This window comes from Arvicola amphibius, chromosome 9 (genome assembly GCF_903992535.2).
Source record: "Arvicola amphibius chromosome 9, mArvAmp1.2, whole genome shotgun sequence".
Classification (NCBI taxonomy): Eukaryota; Metazoa; Chordata; class Mammalia; order Rodentia; family Cricetidae; genus Arvicola; species Arvicola amphibius.
The window spans coordinates 120,726,212-120,746,282 of record NC_052055.2 but is presented as its reverse complement, the minus strand read 5'-3'; the positions used below and the strand labels follow the sequence as shown (position 1 = coordinate 120,746,282).

Below are 20,071 nucleotides of genomic sequence, written 5' to 3'. Positions count from 1 at the left end.
AAGCAGATCTCTGAGTTCGAGGGCCACCTGGCCCACAGTACGAGTTCCTGGACAGCCAGGGATACTCAGAGACACCCTGTCTCAAAACAGAAAGCAAATAGGACTGGCTGACCGGTGGTGCACACCTTTTATCCCAGCACTCAGGAGACAGGCCGGTGGGTCTCTGTGAGCTTGAGGCCAGCCAGGGCTACCCAGAGAAACCCTTTCTTAAAAACAATCAAACAAAAACTAGTTTTCAATAGGGTATGCACCCGTGACCTCCTCACAGGAGGGTATGCACCCGTGACCTCCTCACAGGAGGGTATGCACCCGTGGATTCTGCACTAGGGAAGCAGGGACCAAGAATACATGGAGCTGGCTGGCCATTCAGTCTAGTCCAAACAGCTTGCTACAAGTTCAGTGAGCCACAAGGGAAATGTATGTTTCATATTAAACATCCCATAATTAACAACAAAGAAGCAGGGAAATATTTACATCGTTTTTTCAGTTCTAAGATGTCTCCTCCCTCCCACCCGCCCACTTCCTGACAGCTAGGCAAAAACAAAGCAAATGTAAACCCTAATCCTCAGTTCCCAGGAAAACTGAGCAAAAAATATTACAGAAATCTGAACTCTTAATGCAATGAATTTATAAGCCCAACAGAGCTGGGAGTAAGAGCACATGAGGAACTCTCCCATCAAAGGATAGATAAATAAAAATGATTTTGTAATTATTTATTTTGTGTGCATCTTGGTGTGTGTATGTGCACCATGGGCACACATAAACCCACAGAGGCCAGAAGAGCTAGTCCGATCCCAAGAAGGAGTTACACACTGTTTTGAGCAGGAATGTGGGTGCTGGGAACAGAACCTGGGCCCTCTGCAAAAGCAGTAAGTGCTTTAAACACCTGAGCCATCTCTCTGCCCCTAAGAATGACATTTTTCATGATTAAGGAAATGATTAAAAAAACAATCTCTTGGGCTGGGGAAATGGCTCAGAGGGTAGAGGAGCCTACAGCCAATCCTAATTACAGGAGTTCAATCAGGGCTCTACACAGTCGAAGAAAAGAACTGATACCCATACTATGTACACACACACACACACACACACAAAGGCAGGGTCTATAGCTCAGTGGTAGAGCACTTGCCCAACATGTTAGAAGCTCACCCTGAAACATCAAAACAGCTAGCTTCTACAGACTGAAATCATAGATACTTTTTGTGTATCCTTTTTTTTTAAGTGTTTGAAAGTATTTTGAAGCATTTTTAAAGTTTTGGCATTTTCAATGTGTTCTACAACTGTGTTATTAAGGCAAGCCGTGATGACTTAGAAATCCTGTGTCAAGTCAAGCCCTCCGCTCAGCTCCACGCAGTCCTCTCTGACCCATATTCTACCCTGTGCGCTGTGTGAGCTGACCTGCCAGCCTTCTGTGAGGCTGGATGAGCTGACAGTGAGCCTAGCCACTCCTCATGCATCAGGAGGCCTTCAGGCGGCTTCTCCCTGAGGTTTTGGGGTCATTTGGGCAGGCTACCCCATAGGTCCTCTTGTCCTTTCCACCTCCTCCCTTTCTCTGCCCCCCTTTCTCTCAACCTCCTTGGGCATGGCTTATCTCAGGCTGCCTTTCAGCAGCTCTCCCTTGGGAAGCACAGATCAGCATCTTTGTGCTTAGCAATGTCTGTCTTTCTGAGTGCCTCTCTTCCTCCCTCCATCCTCATGACTTAAGTAATTAAAAAAAAATCTTAAAAGAAAACCCAACTCTGCTTTAAATTAGTTAGTCCTGAATCTCTGCGGTGTCCACGTCACGAATCCTGGAGTTGGCCTGAGTCAAGGTCTCTGAAAGATCCTTGGACCAGTTTGGACAGTTGAAGGTGACACTGCCAGTCTGTCTCTGTCGCTTTCTCCTCTGATATCCTGGGGCTTCTGGCTCCATCCAGAGCAGCAGGTGCAAGCGCTCTGCGGGGCTGCCCTGCTATGCAAGGCCTCATGTCATCCTGGTTTCTTTGTTGTTGTTTGTTTTGGTTTTTGTTTTGGTTCTTGTTTTTGATTTTGAGAAATGGGTTTCTCTGTGTAGTCCTGAGCTGTTCCTAGCTCAGCTAGAACAGGGCATGGCATTTCTTGGGGGGACATCATTACTAAGGGTTAATCCTCCAGATTTCCTAAGCCGCTGCCTTACCTTTGAGAAAGCAGTCAGCAGTACAGTGGACCTTGCTCAGGTAAAGGCCAAGAGAGCTAGCTACTCCCCAGCTGCCCAGTCTAGAGCAGAAGCATTAGGAACAGTCACTTCTACGTCTCTATGGCCCTTACAACCTTTCTTTTTTAAAAAAAAAAAATTTATTTATTTTATTATGTATACAATTTCTGCCTGACTGTATGCCTGTAGTCCAGAAGAGGGCACCAGACCTCATTACAGATGGTTGTGAGCCACCATGTGGTTGCTAGGAATTGAACTCAGGACCTTTGGAAAAGCAGGCAATGCTCTTAACCACTGAGCCATCTCTCCAGCCCTTCTTTCTTTCTTTTTTTTTTTTTTAATTTTATGTTATGTTCATTGGTGTTTTGTCTGTGTGAGGATGTCATATGCCCTGAATTATAGACAGTTGTGAGCTGCCATGTAAGTGCTAGGAATTAAACCCAGGTCCTCTGGAGGAGCAGCCTGTGCTCTTAACGACTGAGCCATCTCTCCAGACCTAAATCTTAAAGAAGGTGCTCTCCGTTCTCTCCTAGCCTCTCGTCTTAGGGTGCTGCTACTCTGACCTGCACTGTTCTCTGTGAAATGGGTACCCATAGGGGAAGGGGACCTTTCCTCTTCAGTGCAAACCTTCAGTGTGAACCTGTCTGCTTCACAGCTCCAAGCAGTGGGAACTCTGCTGGCCTTCTCCGGACTCTCACAATGTGACGTTCTGAAGAAGGGGCTTCTAGAGCTTCCAAGGCCAAGGTAAATGGATTTATTCTTATGTGGAGAAGGCTAAAGCCCTAACTACTACATTTTCGGTGTCTCTGAACATGGCACTGGCAGGCAGTGTCTTCTGACCCAGGAAGGGGATGCCTCCAGGGATGCTGGCAGATCTAAAAAGCGGCCTGAGCATGGGTGAGCACCACCAGCTGGGTTAACATGACAGTGGCTGGTCTGCAGAGCCTGGCCTGGAGGGGCTCCGTAGCCTGTACCAGCACCGCACTGCACAGGCAGACGATTGCCTGACCCAGGCATCTCTATCTTTATCTCCTCCCTCCCCGTTCTAGGCACACACATGGGAAGGGAGTTCAACTCTATTAATTAGAAGAGTAGACATAGTGGAAGTCATTTCTGTCTGGAAGACATCTCCTCTGCCATTTATCTCCCTAGGAAAAGGATTTGCCTACATCCACATGACTAGCTTCGAGTTTTGCACTCATGCGTCTGTCTAGATGTCCATCTGTCCCTTAAGTCTTATCCGTGAGCAGCTCAGGCTCCGAGTCTGTGCTTCCACAGTAAGTTCTCTCCAGGAGTCTAGAAAAACTCGTATTGTTTAAAAAGTACAGATTCAGGAGTAAGGATTGATTTAGTGCTCTGAGCAGGTCTCTGCACAGGTGTGTGCTGTCTATAAATGCTTAGGTTTTTATAGTTTCCTTGGTACCAAACTGGCTTAGAAGTAAGTGCTAACATAAATTAAAATTGTTGTACTAACCCAAATTCCTTCTAGTTCAGAGTGGAACTGGAATTACAGTTAGTTTCAGATTGATTCATTTTCACGTGTATGAGCGTTTTGCCCACATGCATGTATGTGCATAACGTGTGTTTGGTGCTCATGGAGGTAAGAGGAGGGCATCAGATCTTCTGGAACTGGAGTAACAGACAGTTTTAAATCACTGTGTGGGTGCTAGGGACCAAACCTGGGGTCCTCTGCAGGAGCAGCCTGTGTTCGTAACTGCTGAGTCATCTCTTTAGCCATCTCTCAACTCTAGAGGTTGAAAGAAAGGTCAGCTCCCACAGTCTTAGTGTGTCAGCTATGGGAACAGGTAGTAGGGGGTCAGGAGAGGAGATCTTACCGTGTCTGTGCTGGCTGGGTGGGGGCGGTGCAGAGAGGCCTGATGGCCCTGAGGCTTCGTTCTCTTTCTCTGGCTGGCTGGAGCCTGAGTCACTCACTATCTATCCCAATGGTTCTGTCGCTGTAGCATCAGGCAGAGCCCAGGGTTTTGTCTGCAGGTCCCTTGTAGAAATTGGTTAAAGGCTCTGACACAGGGGCTGGAGGGAAGACTCAGTGGTTAGGAACACTATTAGTTGCTCTTCCAAGGATTTGAGTTCAGTTCCCAGAGCCTACATCACTCTGCTCACACCTGTCTGTAAGTCCAGTTCCAGGGGATCCGGTGCCTGTGGCCTCCGAGGACGCATGCACACACTTACATGGAAACACACACGTACATCAGTAAAACGAGTAAAAATACATTTAAAAAAAAGTTCTAACGTCACAGACAATTCGGACTAGGAATCCGGCATCAAATGCTGACTGTCACTCCCTATCTTAGAGAAATCACCAGTATGTTAATCAGTTTCATAAACTTGTTTGGCTGGTACAAGGTTAAGGCTTGTGAGAATGCTTATGTTACAATAGAATTGTTGAAGCGTTTCCTAATAGTACAGCGCTTAGTATGCCTACCACAGAACCAGCGGGCAATAGACACAAACGAGGAAGAGTGTAAATGTGAGAGATAATGTGATAAATGTTGAGTGTAAATGTGAGTCACTAAGTCTATTCTAGTCCTGAAAAGGCGCAGTAACGCGAGGCGGACACCAGGGGGCGCAAGCGCAAAGCGTTCCAGATACCGCGAGAGTTCCCCCGCGCCCCGCGACCTCGCCGGATCTGTTTTGGAGCGTGGGGCGCAAAGAGGTTTACCTTTGTGTTCGGGGCCCGGCCAGCGGCGTGAGAATCGCTTCCGGGTCGCGCTGCCGGAAGCAGGAAGCTGTTGGCCCATCCTCCTCGCCCGGCGACTGGTGTCCCCGAGGCGGGAGGAGCCCGAGAGGGCGCGGGCCCGCATGTGAGTGACTGGGGCCCGAGGCCGGGAGGGGAGGGGGGGGAGGCCGGCCGCCCTCCGCGGCCGCCACAGCCTCGCGCCGCCCCTCCTCGCCACTGCCGCCACCTTTCCCCTCCGCTCCCATCCCCCGGGGAGAGCCTCCCTGCGTTCTGCTGACTGAAACCATCCCCCGGCCATCCCTCGGGGTCGACTCCCTTCAGACATCTTTCGGAGGCTCCACCGAGGAGAGGGAAACGAGGTCTCCGACCCTGCTTGAACTCGGTTCGCAGGCGTCGCGGCCGGGTCCGAGAGCCCTGACCCCGTTTGCCACCCTCGCCACGGATCCATTAGCATCACGAGAGCCCGACCCCTTGTCAGACATCTTCCCCTAATGGTTAAGGAGGAGATACTTTTATTTACAAAAACGTGGACTTAATGTGATGAACCTGGCGCCTCAGCTTTCAGAAAGGGACGTGTCTTGGTGTACTGACCAGAGTAAAAGAACTGTGTGCAGTCGCCTGCCAGTGCGAGAAAATCACCTGCCTGGTGTTTCGTCGCATTTTAAGACTTAAGCTTGCAGGCCACATGTCGTGAGTATGCTGCTAGAAACAGAAAGGGACACGTTTGCTCTTCACATTGTCAAGGTTTATGGAAGAGCATACTCACAGGCTGGGTTCCACTGGTTGCAGTTCTGCCAAGAGTTCGAGGTTTCCCTTGACAGCTGGTCACTGCCCCAGATAGGTTTATTGCAGTCTTCCGGGGGGGGGGGGGGTGAATATCCACTCTCACGTGACACTACACAGTCACAGTAGTTACGCCTCTCTATGGGTTATTGAATGGCTACACAGCGGGTAAGGAGGCCACGCCGGGCAGAAGAGAGTGTAACAGGTGTAAAGAGAAAGATAAGTGTTCAAAGACGTGAGGGTCTCAGAGCTGAGAGAGGCCCTGAGCTAGACCTTGCCATTGGGGTGAGCTTCGGGAAAGAAGTGGAGGACGGTCCAGAAGGGCAGAGAGGTGGCCACATCACCAGGGGGTGACGGGACCAGGCTGGGCTTGAGCTCTGCGACTGTTCTCTGTCAGCCCTTCGGGAACACACTGTAGGCAAATGTCCAGTCAGTGGGGGCTGGTGCCATTACAGTTCCTCTTCACGGGGTCCAAGTTTGGGTGCTGGTTCTTTGCCTCAGTCTCGTGGATCTGACAAGTTCTTGGGAGTGGCTTTCCTGAGTGAATTCAGTACACTTAGTGCTCATAGGGTCCCGATTTATTCTGATAGGTTAGTTGGTGGTTTTTTGTTTTTCCTCCTTGAGTGGCCTGGAACTCACTCCAACCTCTGCCCACCTCTATCTCCCAAGCACAGGGATTAAAGACCTGTGCCACCACATCTGGCTACTTTGAGTTTAGGTGAGAAAGTCTGTGTTGTTTACTGTTGGAAGTAAGCGATCTGTCAGTCTGCCTTGCGGAAGGTGCCGACAGGTCGTGGTGCCATATGTGCAGGGAAGTGTATAGTCTTCCTGCCTCTGTGTTTGCACTTAAAACGGAGCCAAATGCTGGTTAGGAAGTGGAGTCACTTAGGGCAAGGCACAGCCTGAAAGCTGCTGTGCACACAGCAGTATAGTAGCCTAGAGCAGGGCACGCACAGCTCGGTCACACCATCACCCTTGATCTAAAGCCTGCATAACCTTGGTGGTGGACGTCTTTTTAGTTAGCACGCACTTGGTAGACAGCCACTGCACACCGAGGATGCTGACCCTCTCGTTGCTCGTTTGGTAGTTCCCAGGTGGAGCTTTTCACAGATGTATCACTCTGATTAGGTCAACTTGAAGTTATATTTCTCTCTTAACATGCAGGGATGCCAGGCAGTGGTGGCGCACACTTTTAATCCCAGCACTCAGGAGGCAGACGAATCTCTGTGAGTTAGAGGTCAGTCTGTTCTACAGAGTGAGTTCCAGGACAAGTTCTAAAGCTATAGAGAAACCCTATCTTGCAAAGCAGAAACAAACAAAGAAACAAATGCAGGGAATAGAGTAAAGCACTGGACTGTATGCATGTCTATGTTCAGTTTTCAGTACTGAAAGGAAGCAAAACATTAAATGCTTAAGACAGGCATGCATGCTTTTAATCCTAGGGTTTGGGAGATAGAGGCAGGAAAATTGGAAATTCAAGGCCAGTCTGGACTACATCAAACCATATCTTAATAAACAAAAAACCCACCCCATGAGATCCCCAAGTACACATATATTGTATAGAATACACACGTGTGTGTGTGGAAAAGTCCACCTTTGCTGCCTTGCAGGTTTGGCTGAGTACTCACGTGCTCTGACTTGTATACCAGAAAGAACCAAACACAGGTCCTCTGAAATAACAGTAATCATTCATAATCACCAAACTCTCAGCAGCCTGCATTTTCTCCATTTATCCATTCATCTGCTTTGAAACTGCCTTTTCTGCCTTGAAGCCTTTTTTATGACCCAGTTTGAGTCCCTGTCCTCATTTCTGCTACACACACACGCTGGCTTCAAGCCTGCTGCTCACTATGCCCTGCCCTGGCTGATGTGTGTCAGGAGGTGAAATGAACAAAGCACTAGTTACAGTTTGGAAACAGTGCACAGTGGGTCCTTTCTGAGTTTGTTCCTTTATCAGGTTCCATAACTGAAGTGAATTTCTGTATCTAGTCTTTTTTTGTGTGTTATTTTCTCCACTTAAAAAATATTTTTAAAAGTTATTGTTATTATGCGCATTGCTGCCTGTATGTATGTCTGTGTGAGTATGCTGGATCCTCTGAAACTGGAGTTACTGCCATGTGGGTGCTAAGAATTGAACCCAGGTCCTTTGGAAGAGCTGCCAGAGCTCTCACCTCCTGAGCCATCTGTTAAGAGCACTGGCTGCTCTTCCAAGGGTCCTGAGTTCAATTCCCAGCAACTACATGGTGACTCACAACCATGTGTAATGAGATCTGGTGCCCTCTTCTGTCTTCTGGTCTGTAGGCGTGCGTGGGGGCAGAACACTGTATACATAATAAATAAATAAATATAAAAAAAAAGAAGAAGGCTGGGATCCAGAGACCACTGTATGTCTGTGATGGTCACATGAGAACTGCTCTTCCTGTTGTTACCTATTGTTAACTTCTTTTTTAAAAATTTTTTTTATTATTATTTTGGTTTTTCAAGACAGGGTTTCTCTGTAGCTTTGGAGCCTGTCCTGGAACTAGCTCTTGTAGACCAGGCAAGCCTCAAACTCACAGAGATCTGCCTGCCTCTGCCTCCTGAGTGCTGGGGTTAAAGGTGTGCACCAACACTGCTATTCACTTCTTTCGAGATAAAAGTTTCCATTTTCTAACCCTGGTTGGCCTGGAGCTCACTGAGATGAGCTGACTTCAGACTTGGAGAGAGCTTCTGTCTCTGCTACCCGAATGTTGGGACTATGGACATCACCTGAATCGGAAGGATTCAGTGTGACTTAGTTGGCATGAATGAGGCAGAGGGAAAGTTTCAGTTTAAATCAAGAGGAGGAAGAAGGAAAGGGCCTGAGAGATGGCTCAGCAGGTCAAATTCTGATGGCCCGAGCTCCATCTCTGGGACCATCTGTGGAAGGGCAAACCTGACCTCCATGTGGATGTGTGTATACAAAACAAGCATTTAAGAAGGAAGTGTGATGGGAGAGTGAGTGACAGGAAAACAGGTTCAGTACCGACAACCGTCCATGGCGCTCAGTTCGGGTAAATCCGTGGTTGGCTCTCTGGCTCTATAGAGAGTTGTGGACTGAAAGGGTTTGGGAATCGGCAGTAGCTGTAGTTGACACCTTGGAGGGAAGGAGAAGGTCAAGAACTGGCGAATGTTAGCCTCCGGTATGAGGAGACAGTTGTGCCAAGTTTGAGAGGACTGGGGAGAAAATGGGTAGTAATGGCGGGTGCTTAGCAGAGGTCAGAGAAAGCAGGCACTGAAAAACGCCCTTTGGACTTGTCACCAGGAAAACCGTTGGTGACTAGTGAGAGCCAAATCGGTCAAGTGAAAGCGCAGGAATATGATTCAGCAGGTTAGTGAAGGAGTGGAGGCCTGAGGAAGAAGACAGTGAGTGAGTAAGTGAGGCTCTGGAGGGAGGGACAGATTGTTTAGTAATAGAAACAGGAAAAACAAGACTTGGAGTAGAAATCAGTTAAAGATGTGCAGGCTTGTGCTGCAGGATCAGAAGGCAGAGTGACACTAGGGGTGTTCTGTACTGGATAGGTCAGAGCCAGCAGTCAGTTCAGTAGTGTGTGTGTGTGTGTGTGTGTGAGAGAGAGAGAGAGAGAGAGAGAGAGAGAGAGAGAGAGAGAGAGAGAGAGAGAGAGAGCGAGAGCGCGAGCGGGAGAGGGAGAGGGAGGGAGAGATCCAACGACATACCTAACATTAGGTAATGTTAGAGAATTAGTTGTTTTAGTGGAAGTGGTAATGAAGCATGCTCATTGTTACCTAGAAAATTCTTTAATGGGATGATGAAATGTCTAGAGGTAATATAATTATGTGTCACAGTTAATTCAAATGATTCTGTTAAAAACAGGAACAGAGGGTGTGTACCATTGTTGACAACAGATAGGTCTTAAGTGAACATGTGTGTTTATTGGTCTTTCTGTTTTCCAGATGTTCGAAATCTTTCAAAATGAAAAGTTTGGGTGAAAATATAGAAATGAGAGTGTATTCGTGGGGTGGCTGTTTTCTCTCAAGTTAGGAGGGGCTAGAGCTGCCAAGAGTGCAGAAGCATTTGAAAAACAAATACAGAACCTCAAGTCTTGCCAGACAGAGATGCCTGGAAAGACGGTCAACAGATCACACGATAGAATGCAAAAAATGTGTTCCTTGATTGTAATCTCTTTGTGGTGTTACTCCCCACCCGTTTTGGGTGTTTTTGAGACAAGGTCTCTGTAGCCCTGGCTGTCTTGGAATTCTATGTGTAAACTAGGTTATCCTTGAACTCACAGTGATCCCCCTGCCTCTACTGAGTTTATAGGCATGCATCACCATGCCTGGCATGTTAAACTCCTGAGTATATTCAACATGTAGAAAGCTGTATATGCTTAAATTATGCAGCCTGGTGAGGCTGGAGACACTGAAACTGCCACACAGCTCTTGCCTGTCCATCATCCCAGAAGGTTTCCTCTTGCCTCATTATTTGCAAGATCTATCTTAGCATTTAAAAAAAACTTTTATTTTCAAAGGTTTGTTTAGTATATTGTGTGAGTGCAGATACACACATGGAGCACATGTGGAGAGTCAGTTTTCTTCTTCCACTTTGAGGCAGCCACTGTGCTGAGCAGGCTAACCCCTGCTACCCGTCTATCCACAGGAGTTCCTACCACTGTATCTGGCGCTTTTTCCCTGTGGGTTCCAGACATTGAACTTGGGTCTTTAGGTTTGCATAGCAAGCACTCATGTCTTCAGAGTCATCTCCCAATCCCATTATTTTGTTTTTGTCTGTGTCTTGAGGATTGAACCCCGGGGCCTTCTGTGTGCTAGGCAGGTGCTCAATCACTGGGCTATGTTCAAAGCATAGTTTTAGTATAGAATATAGTATTAGCCCTAGGCACTGTGCTCTATGGTAGATCTCTGTAATTTATTTTTCATTTATGACTAAACCCTTACTGCATTTATTTATTTTGTGTGTACAGTGTGTATGCATGAGTGCACACCTGCCATGGAGTATATGGGAGGTCAGAGGACAACCTGCAAGACTTGGCACTCTCTTTCACCATGAGGGTCCTTGAGCTCAAACTTGGGTTATCAGAGGTGGCAGCAAGCCACTTTACCAACTGGGCCATCTTGATAGCTTCCTAAAACTTTCTAATCTTTGACTCATTTTTCTTGAGTTTTCCTAGCCCCTATAATTGCCATTTCATGGTTTGTTTTGTGTTTAGTTTACATTATCCTACCACTGTATGTATGTAGTAGTCTGTAATGGCACCATATCGTTGGTGTTCTTGAGACTTCCCTTTCAGAGACTAACTAACTTCCCATTGTATTTATATCCGCCTTCTGTAAACTAGTGGAAATCAAGTCCACTAACCTATGAGTGGACTCTGAGTTGCTTCTGTCTGGGCTATTGTAAAGAGTGTTGCAGTGAGCTTGGGGTGCAGGTAGCTCCTCAAAACCCATGCTTCATTTCCTTTGAATATATAGCTACACGTAGGATTGTTGGGCTAACAATCTGTTGTTCATTTCCAACATGTCCATGTTATTTTCTGCATTCTTGCTTACCAATGGTGAAAATTTACAGTGCTATAAATTTCAAGTACTTACAGCTTTAAATTATTACTGTTTAAATCACATAAGTCATTTTAATGTTTTATCAGTTATTTCCCCTTAAATATGTTTGGTTTTTCTTGGTAGTTCTTGTTTGTGTTTTTATTTGTTTATTTATTTATTTATTTATTTTGAGGCAAGATCTCTCTGTGTAGTTTTGATGTAGCACAAATAATAAAAACCTAGATTAGATGTTGGGGTTCAAGCTGAAGATCAGAAAAGGAAAGCAGCTAACAACCAGAGAGCTCTTACCTCTACAAAATCTTCAGACTGAAAGAGCGAGTTCCTGTCTCATCCCGCCCTATATTCCTCTCTAGTGCTGGTGAGCACCACCACTGCCTGGCCTGTATGACTAACTAGTGTGGCTAGCTTTGCACTCTGATCTTCAGACAAGCTTTATTTGCTAAAACACAAATAAAATATCACTGTACTGACTGTCCTAGAATTCACTCTATAGACCAGTCTGGCCTGGAACTCACAGAGATCCACCTGTTTCTTCCCCCCAAGTGCTGGGATTAAAATCATACACCATCACACCTGGCTCTTGGTAGTTTTTAATTGCAATCTGTTAGTGCATTGTAGACTCTGTCTTCAGTCATGAGAACCTTGGGATGGCACTGAATGGAATGTATTCATGAATAGTATACAGCACACCCCACAGCCATCTAGGGAGCCAAACAGGAGAGAGAATTTCTCTGAGTATTGTTCTTACTGTCCTCAGCTAGAATGTGTGCTTTATTTATAGCTAAAGCATCATTGGATCAGCATCGTATCTTAGAGTTGCTTGCTGGTGAGCCACAGCTGTTCATGTCAGTGTTTAGGACACGTCACTTGTCAGGCTAGTCCAAAAGTGACAATATTTATTCTGCTCTCTTAGCCATTTTTCTGCTTTCCACAAACTTGTTTGACTTTGATTATAAAATTTACTTAGGGGGCTGGAGAGATGGCTCAGCGGTTAAGAGCACTGACTGCTCTTTCAGAGGACCCGGGTTCAATTCCCAGCACCCACATGGCAGCTCACAACTGTCTGAAAATGCAGTTCCACGAGATCTGACACCTTCACACCAATGTACATAAAGTTAAATAAATAATTAAAAAAAAATTACTTAGTGTGAGATGCCTGTGTCCTTCACCTCACATGATTTGTGTAGGCGTTTAGCCCATCAAAGCATCATGAGAATGGTAAGTACAAAACATATTAGGAGTGAGACTAAAGTCATATGACTTTATTTTATACACACACACACACACACTCCTCGTGCATGTAGTCCCTGTAGAGGCCAGAAGTGGGTATTAGATTCCCTAGAATTGGAGTTACAGGTGGGTTGTGAGCCATGATGTGGATTCTGGGAACCAAACCCAGGTTCTCTGCAAGAGCAGCAAGTGTTCTTAATTGATGAGCCCTTTCTTTATCCCGTTTTCGTGGGGTTTTTTGTTTGTTTGTTTTGTTTTTGTTTTTGTTTTGTTTTTTCGAGACGGGGTTTCTGTGTAGCTATGGAGTCTGTCCTAGAACTAGCTCTTATAGACCAGGCTGGACTCAAAACTCACAGAGATCCACTTGCCTCTGCCTCCCGAGTGCTGGGATTAAAAGTTTGCGCCACCACCACCTGGCTTGTTTTTTGAATCAGGATCTTACATAACCCAAGATGGTCCTGAACTCGATTTATAACTGAGAATGGCCTGGAACTCATAGTACCACCATGTTCAGTTCTTCTATCAACTCATTGCTGACAAGTTTTTCCCAGCAACCCCATGAGCCATGCTCCTATACTATTTCCACAGGGACTGAGGCCCAGGTGGAGTTGTGGGGAACATCTCATCAGAGCTGCCCTGCTTCTGTTCCTGAAGTCCCTCTCCACTGTGAACCAGTACCCTGGCTCACCCCTGGCCAGACTCTCTTGAAAACCAGGCTCAGTTCTTTTTTCTTTGAGAAGAACCATTCTTCATTGTGGAGGACTGTCTGGGCCCTGTGTGATGCTGGCCCTTACCCACTAGATGCCAATAGGACTCTTCCAATTTTGACAGTAAATATAGGGGGAAACACCTTCAGACATCACCAAATGTTCCCCAAGAACAGAATCACTTGATTGAGAGCTGCCATCCTAAAGTAACCGCCTTTAAAGGGAGTGTTCCTTTGTTACTTTTGTTCGTTTTGCAGTGCTGGGGATAGCTTCTGCTGAGCTAGCTGGCCTCGGCCTGTGCCTTTAGTCAGCAGGGAAGACTTGAAAGCATTGTGTCGAGTCCCACTCCCTGAGCTTGTCACTCTCAGTCCAGTAGTCTCCCATATCTGCGGCTTTACTACCTGCAGTGCCTACATTTTCAGTGTGCCCTCCTGAGTAGCCTGCTGAGCTCTCACACTGACCTGCCTGGGGCAGTCATCACTTGTTCAGTGTGCCTGCGCCTGCCACCTGCTTGTTAGTAACGTAACAGTGTCTTGTCCCAAGGGTAACCCCTGATGTCCGCATCCTTCACCTCATGTGACTTGTGTAGGCATTTAGCCCATCACAGCATCATTAGAAGGGTAAATACAAAACATTTTAAGAGTGAGACTAAAGTCATATGACTTTATTAGAGTGTATTATCTATTTCATTAGTAGTTATTGTTGCTATTTCACTGCTGAATTTGTAAATTGAACTTACTTACACGTGCACATGAGGAAAACGTGGTGTGTCTAACAGTTGAGTACAGTGTGGTTTCAGGCTTGCGCTGGTGTCTAGGAACATCTCCCCCATCACCAACAGAGGACGACTATGTCAAGGGTGGGACAGAGGCCTCGGTTACCTAACCCCCTGGTGTCCCTCCTGTGTCCTTGCAGGGTTAAACCACTGTTAAAGAGTCAAGCTCATTCTTCTGAACTTCCCTCCGAGACAAAGCTCCTTTCTGCCAGGCTGGACCCTCTTTCTGGAGGTAAATGGATTGTCTGTCTTCAGGCCTCAGCTGATTCACTCCTTCTGCTCGTGCTCGGTGCTCAGCCATGACTTTGTGTTTCATGTGTCTAAATGGGCAGGATTGTCGTCGTTAGCTAGTTAATGTTATACCCAACCACTAATATTCTCTCTGACAATTCTTAGAGTCTCCAGTTTAAACAGGAAACTGCTGTTTCTGCAATTACTAGTCACAAAAGAATCATATGGTATTACCATTTTATTCCCTTTGAGTGTGCTCTGGGAGTTGAACCCAGAGCCCTGTTCTTGCCACCAGTGTTCTGAATCCCAGGCCTTGTGTTTTCTGTGGCAGTTACTGGAGTGCTGTGGTGTACCATAACTGTCTCTCCTTCACAGTCCGTTGCTTTTGTGCCTAGTGATGCTCCGTAAGAGTAGCAATAGGAGGCTGGAGAGATGGCTCAGAGCTCTTCTTCCAGAGGTCCTGAGTGCAATTCTTAGCAACTACATGGTGGCTCACAACCATCTGTAAAGACATCTGGTGCCCTCTTCTGACATGGAGGCATACGTGCAGGCAGAACATTGTATACATGATTAATGAAATAAAATTTTTTTTTAAAAAGGAGTAACAGTAGGATTTTTATGATTACAGAATCATTACAGAGATCACTTTATTATTCTTTGGAAATGTCCCTGTTTTTGTTTGGGGGAAGGTTGGGGGTTTATGTATTCCAGGCTGGCCTTGAACTTGCTTTGTAGCCAGAATGACCTTGAACTTCTGATCCTCCTACCTTCCAAGTGCTGTTTCTTACAGTTCTGTAACCCAGGGCTTTGTACATAGTGACCAGACTCTATCGACTGAGGTACATCCTCAGCTCCCAACCTCGCCCACTTGTGCTAAGATCACAAGGTTTGTGCCACCAGTACTTGGATTGGAAATACTACATTTTTGTTTGTTTGGTTTGATGCTCTCTAGTCCCTCCTGCTTGCTCATTGAGAATAGCTTTGTGGAAGCAATGAGGTCCAGATGAAGTGCGGGTGCAGCTGGCTTCAGATGCATCTTTTCTCCCAGAAATTAAAGCATTGAACTGGGTGACTTGTAATGATTGTTCTAGTCTGCACACACTAACAAGTATTTTATAGCTGGGAACACATGCAGTAAGAGAATCTCTATTGGAGGACTGGGCATAGTGGTGGATGTCTTTAAAATGCCTTTATCTTTAAAATATTTTATTTTTTAGTGTGTATGGGTGTTTTGCCTGCCTGTATGTCTGTGACCTATTGCAGTGTCCTTAGAGGCCAGACGGGGCATCAGATCCCCTGGGACTGGAGCTGTTGATAGTTGTGGGCCCCTATAGATGCTATGAATCAAACCCAGATCCTCTGGAGGAGAAGCCAGTGCTTTTAACCACCAAACCATCACTCCAGCCCTAATGTGTACTTTTGATACCAGGCAGAGACAGGTGGATATCTGTGAGTTCCTGGCCTGCCCTAGACTTTCTGTGAGCCGAGGGTGAACTCTTGGTCCCTCTGTTTCCACCATACAGATGGTGTTTACTCAGTACTAAGGATTGACCCTAGGGCCTCATGAATGCTAGGCAAGCACTGCCAACTGAGCCACCTCCCCAGACTGTAGACTTCTAAAAGAATCCTTTTATAATTTGTTTTGCTGATCCTCAGCTAGTTTATCTTTGTCACCACGTGTATGTACGTCTTTATTATATGCACCAGACATTGACTTCTGGTAAGGATATGTACTGTCTGTGGCCTGCCCTCATAGACCTCAGAGGCCAGTGTCTGGGCAATAGGAAAGAAAATGCAGTGTAAAATGATAAATGCCACAGGAGAGCCAAGTTCAAATCCTTAAACTTACACTAGACCTTTATTAAAATATAATTTATATGTCACAGAGTTCACCCATGCGAAAAGCATGGTTTATGCTCACAATTTGTATAGCCGTCATGACATTCAAGATGAGAACATTTTGTCACTCTGGAGAGAGGGCCTCCAACTACTGCCAGTTATCCTTGGATCTCTCCACTCTTTTCTCCAAGCAAGCATTAGTCCACTTTTTATTTGTAGACTCTCCTGCTCTCGGGTGGTCTCTGTGATTGTCTTCCGCTTGTCACAGTGTCTTCAAGGCTGGGCCACATAGCTTGCATTAGTACGCCATCACTTTTTAGTGTCCTGTGATAGTCTGTAAGTGCTGTATCACACTTTTTCCTTAATTCATTGCTTCATTGAATTGCTTCTGGTTTAGGACTGTTATAAATAATGCCACTGCTAACATTTGTCTTCCAGTATTTGTGTGGACATATGTTTTGAGTTCTCTTGGGTGCATACCTGTGAGTAGAATTGTTATATGACATGTTAACTCATTGTCTAACTTTGTAAACTGACAGCTGTTTTTCCACAGTGCCTGTATTATTTTACATCCCCATTAGTAGCTTCTTTTTTTTTTTTTTTTGGTTTCTCAAGACAGGGTTTCCCTGTAGTTTCTAGAGCCTGTCCTGGAACTAGCTCTTGTAGACCAGGCTGGCCTTGAACTCAGAGATCCGCCTGCCTCTGCCTCCTCCCGAGTGCTGGGATTAAAGGCGTGCGCCACCACCGCCCGGCCTTTTTTTTTTTTTTTTTCCAGTTCTTGTTTCACACACTTTATTCCCCCAATGATTTTAACTTCAAAACTTACTGACATGGTGCATGTGTATTCCTTTAAGAAACAAACAAACAGTAAAACAGGGTTTCTCTATGTAGCCCAGGCTGGTCTGTATTTGATGTGTAGCTAAGCCCAGACTGACCTTGAAATCTTAATCTTCCTGTCTCAGCATTCTAAGTACCAAGATTAAAAGCTCTCAAAAGGCTGAGGCAAGAGGATCAGTAGTAGAGTGCTTACCTAGCATACATGAGGCCCTGGGTTCAGTCTCCAGCATTACATAACACACACACAATATATGTCTTCAGCCAGTGGTAGGGGACCAATGGGATATCCATTGTAAGAGAATGAAGTTGGATCTTCCTTTATATCACACAAAAATAAAATTTAAGGTGGTTTAGAAAACTAAATATATATAATTATATATAAGCTAAAATTATAAAACTTTTAGAGCCAGGCAGTAGTGGTGCACAACACCTTTAATCCCAGCACTTAGGAGGCAGAGGCAGGCAGATTTTTGTGAGTTTGAGGCTACCCTGGTCAACAGAATGAGTTCCCAGGACAGCCAAGGCTACACAGAAAGACCCAGTCTCAAAAACAAAATAATAATAATGAAATTAAAAAAAAAAACTCTTAGAAGAAAACATAAAGAAAAACCTCTGTGTGGCTGGAGAGATGGCTCAGTGGTTAAGAGCACTGACTTCTCTTCCAGAGGGCCTGGGTTATATTCCCAGTACCCACATAGTGACTCACGACTATCTGTAGCTCCTATACCAGGGGATCTGGTGCCATCCTCTGGCCTCTGAGTGTACCATGCACACATAGGGTATCAGTCATGCACCCATATACATAAAATAACCTTTAAAAAAAAAAAAAAAAAAAACCTCTGTGAGACTGACCTAGGCACTGGTTTCTCCCGTGTGATGCAGAAGCACAAGTAGCAAAGGGAGAATTTGGACCTCTGCGGAGTGTAGAAGCTGTGGTGCAAAGAATCCATCAAGAGAATGGAGTTGGGGGGGCGGGGCTCTTACAGATCCAGTGTGTGCAGTGCTAAACTTCTGCTCTCCACAGTCACCTGAGCATGCACATGTGTGCGTGCACACATGTGTGCGTGTACATACACATTTATAGCTTAAAAAAAGAAGAAAGGTACAAAAAGGATGTTAGATAGAACCTGCTATGGTGGTGCACACCAAAGGATTAGAACTCAAGGAAGGCCTTTGCTACACATCAAGTTTGAGGCCAGGCTGGGCTATATGAGACCTTTCTTTTAATGAATAAATAAACTTTAAAAAAAAAAAAAAAAAGAGAGGCAGAAAGAAGCCAGGCGGTGGTGGCACATGCCTTTAATCACAGCACTCAGGGAGGCAGAGGTAGGTGGATCTCTGTGAGTTCGAGGCCAGCCTGTCTAAAGAGCTCCAGGACAGCCAGAGATACACAGAGAAACCCTGTCTCGAAAAACCAAAACCAAAACCAAAACAAACAAACAAACAAAAATCTTTAAAGAGGCAGAAAGAAAGAAAGTGAAATGGAACTGAGCCTTTGGTTCAATCCTAGTATTGCCAACAGGAAGAGGGCAAGCTTAGATGTCTGAAGGGAATGTTTGCAATGTCTGATAAGGGCCTCTTGTCCAGGACAGAGCACACTGAAAATTTCTACAGACTAATCATGAGACAGCCTTCCTGTAGAAGGGGACTCTCAATGGCCTATGAGCACCCAAGAAGATGCTCAGCATCACCAACCTTCAGAGAAATACAGATCAAAACCACAGTGAGCCACCATCTCCCATCCCCTGGGGTGGCTGCGTTCAAAAGTCAGATGTGAGGAGCAGAGCTCCGTGAACTGTCTGTGGACCCCTGCCCGCTAGTAGTGTGAGCACAGCAGCCCGTAAGAGGGGCAGGTTGGATCTACCTTGTAAGCTCTCTAAGAGATTCTGATGTGCAGGCTGTGTTCAGAGAGTGGACCTAGTGTTTTGGCAGAAAGGAGGCTAATCGGAAGATGCCCGAGGGAGGCAGGAGGCACAGTGTGGAAAAAGGAGCTGCACTCACGTGTGCCCTGAGCAGTGACATGTCAGGCCACGTCTTTTCTGTGGAACTGCTCGGCTGCTTGACAGGTGCAGCATCTTCTTACTGAAGATCCCACATGCTCCATGCCAGGAGTTGTCAGGGTTAGAAGCACTTTGAGACTGAAGTAGGCAACCAAGAGGACCCTCTGCTTTTAAGGGGGGGGGGGGAAATCCTAAGCACTGTTCCTCCTATATGAAAAAATAGTTGAATGTATTTAATTTAAAAATTTGGGGGTCCCATATTTGCTGGAGAGATGGCTCAGCAGTTAAAAACACCTGACTGCTTTTCCAGAGGACCTGGGTTCAATTCCCAGCACCCACATCACAGTTCACAACTGTCTGTAACTTCAGTTCTAGGGGACCTGACACCCATGGCAAAACCAATGCACATAATATTTTTTTAAAAAAAAAATTTTGAGGTCTAACTGTGTAGCCCTGACTGGCCTGGAACTCTATAGATCAGGCTGGCTTGGAACTCACACAGATCCACTTGCTGCTGCCTCCTGAGTGCTGGGATTAAAGATGTGCTTTACTATGCACAGCCTGGTTAAATGACATTTTATGAGTCATGCATAAACTGGATGCAGTGACCTGTCTGGGACTGTAATCTCAGCATTGGAGAGACTAAGTCAAGAAAATCTCTCAAGCCTGATAACTCTAATACCCTGAGCAACATAACAAGATATGGTCTCAAAACAGAAAACAAAACGATAGTTTGAAAAGTGTTGTGCAGGGGCTGGAGGATGGCTCAGAGGTTAAGAGCACTGGCTGTTCTTCTAGAGGTCCTGTCTTCAGTTCCCAGCAACCACATGGTGGCTACAACCATTGGTATTAGGATTTGATGCCCTCTTCTGGCCTGCAGGTGTACATGCAGAGCACATAAAAATATATAAATAAAATTAAAAAAATAGAATAAATTTAAAAAAAGAAAAGTGTTGTTCATGCAACAGTTGGACATTGTCTTTCCATGCACATCTCATTGTGTTTGGTAGGGTATTGGTCTGCTGTGGTTTGGGAGTAAAAACACAGGGTCAAGAAACATTGTTGGGCAGGAAACATTTTTTTTTTTTTTTTTTTGGTTTTTCAAGACAGGGTTTCTCTGCAGCTTTTTTAGAGCCTGTCCTGGACCTAGCACTTGTAGACCAGGCTGGCCTCGAACTCACAGAGATCCGCCTGCCTCTGCCTCCCGAGTGCTGGGATTAAAGGCGTGCGCCACCACCGCCCGGCAGG

At 45.8% G+C, this 20,071-nt stretch overlaps 1 protein-coding gene across 6 annotated transcripts in view; it reads left to right on the top strand.

The window, feature by feature from the left end:
- Positions 1-4,843: 4,843 nt before the first annotated feature.
- Positions 4,844-20,071, top strand: part of C9H6orf89 (chromosome 9 C6orf89 homolog) — a 36,462-nt gene continuing 21,234 nt past the window's right edge. The window contains exons 1-2 of one of the 6 annotated variants that reach the window (XM_038341940.2): positions 4,855-4,992; positions 14,057-14,148. Coding sequence is in view for 1 of the 6 variants with exons in the window: in XM_038341938.2 (XP_038197866.1) it covers positions 4,991-4,992 (2 nt within the window). In the remaining 5 variants the exon portion in view is untranslated. Of the gene's footprint in view, positions 4,993-5,390; positions 5,559-8,936; positions 9,044-14,056; positions 14,149-20,071 lie in introns of those variants that run through there. The other 5 variants (XM_038341942.2, XM_038341939.2, XM_038341941.2 and 2 more) reach the window with 5 other exon arrangements.